This window comes from Temnothorax curvispinosus, unplaced genomic scaffold (genome assembly GCF_003070985.1).
Source record: "Temnothorax curvispinosus isolate PA1 unplaced genomic scaffold, ASM307098v1 QBEX01005461.1, whole genome shotgun sequence".
NCBI lineage: Eukaryota > Metazoa > Arthropoda > Insecta > Hymenoptera > Formicidae > Temnothorax > Temnothorax curvispinosus.
In genome coordinates this window covers 1-1,100 of record NW_020215241.1, presented here as the reverse complement: position 1 = coordinate 1,100, position 1,100 = coordinate 1, and the positions used below count along the sequence as shown (strand labels likewise).

The window sequence follows — 1,100 nt, the reverse complement described above, 5'->3', positions numbered from 1 at the left end:
ATTTCATTACAACAAAATACCATACATACAATACTTATTTATACAAAAATGGATCTATTAATCATTATTAGGTACATTATCAGAATATTCTAACAAAGCTGTGTTTTTTCGCCATTACCGATAAGTCAAATTATGTCGACAGAGAATCATAAAATTCCATATATCACAAGTGGCACGAAAAAAATCATACTTTTTTAATAGTTGCCCAATTAGTGGATTGTTGCCTATTACTCTCTTTTGCAGAAATTTCATTACAACAAAATACCATACATACAATACTTATTTATACAAAGATGGATCTATTACATTATTAGGTACATTATCAGAATATTCCAAGATAACTCGCTCGCCGTCGAAAACAGCAGATTCTTCAAATAATTTTGCCAAAGATGTGTCCATCTCGTTGCATATCAGATCTCCGGTAGAATGACGGAAGAGTTTCAATTTATTCGTGGTGGCTGTATTATTGTTACTCGGAATATAGTTCCGAACTTTGAGTGTGTCCGCTATTGAATCTATACATTTACCAATCGTCCAGTGCATGTTGACGTAGGTGCCTTTCGACGTGCCTATGTGTTTATTTTTAACTGTGAGTGGCAAATGCACAAGGAAGTAACTTCTCTCGCTCGTTGGTACATTTCTGGGACCAATTGCGGAACATTTCACACGCATGAGTTGTACCTGCAAGCAGAGAAAAATTGTATAACACACATCTACGCTTACGTTTTCCGTTAAAATATATATTTTCTGTTTTATATAACATGTAATAGTACTTTATTTGCCAGTGTTGTATTCTTGGATTTCTTCAAACTCTCCGCGATTTGTTGATCCACTATAGCTTTTGCTTCTGCAAACTGGTTCTTTGATATCTGCCATTTCTTCAGTTTCTTTGTCTTCTCTGCTTTACTCAGCTCCGAGCGCTCCGAGCATTCGTGATGCCTGTGCGCCACACAAAAATACCGCTTACACTTGATACACTTGAGCAATGATGTATCCTCGCAAGAATCATTAGAGCACAGAATGCTTGCCAATTGTTCTTCAACGGATTCTGCGGTCTCCGTTTTTAAACACTTGTGCGATACTATATTGAAATGCTCTTT

General features: G+C 36.3%; 1 protein-coding gene across 1 annotated transcript; it reads right to left on the bottom strand.

The window, feature by feature from the left end:
- Window positions 1-34: 34 nt before the first annotated feature.
- Window positions 35-1,094, bottom strand: LOC112454869 (AN1-type zinc finger protein 1-like; the record flags this gene model as incomplete). The annotated part of the gene is made up of 2 exons (XM_025016495.1): window positions 35-681; window positions 774-1,094. Coding segments are annotated over 2 exons (723 nt in total), but the record flags the coding sequence as incomplete, so codon positions are not given.
- Between the last annotated feature and the right edge of the window lie 6 nt (window positions 1,095-1,100).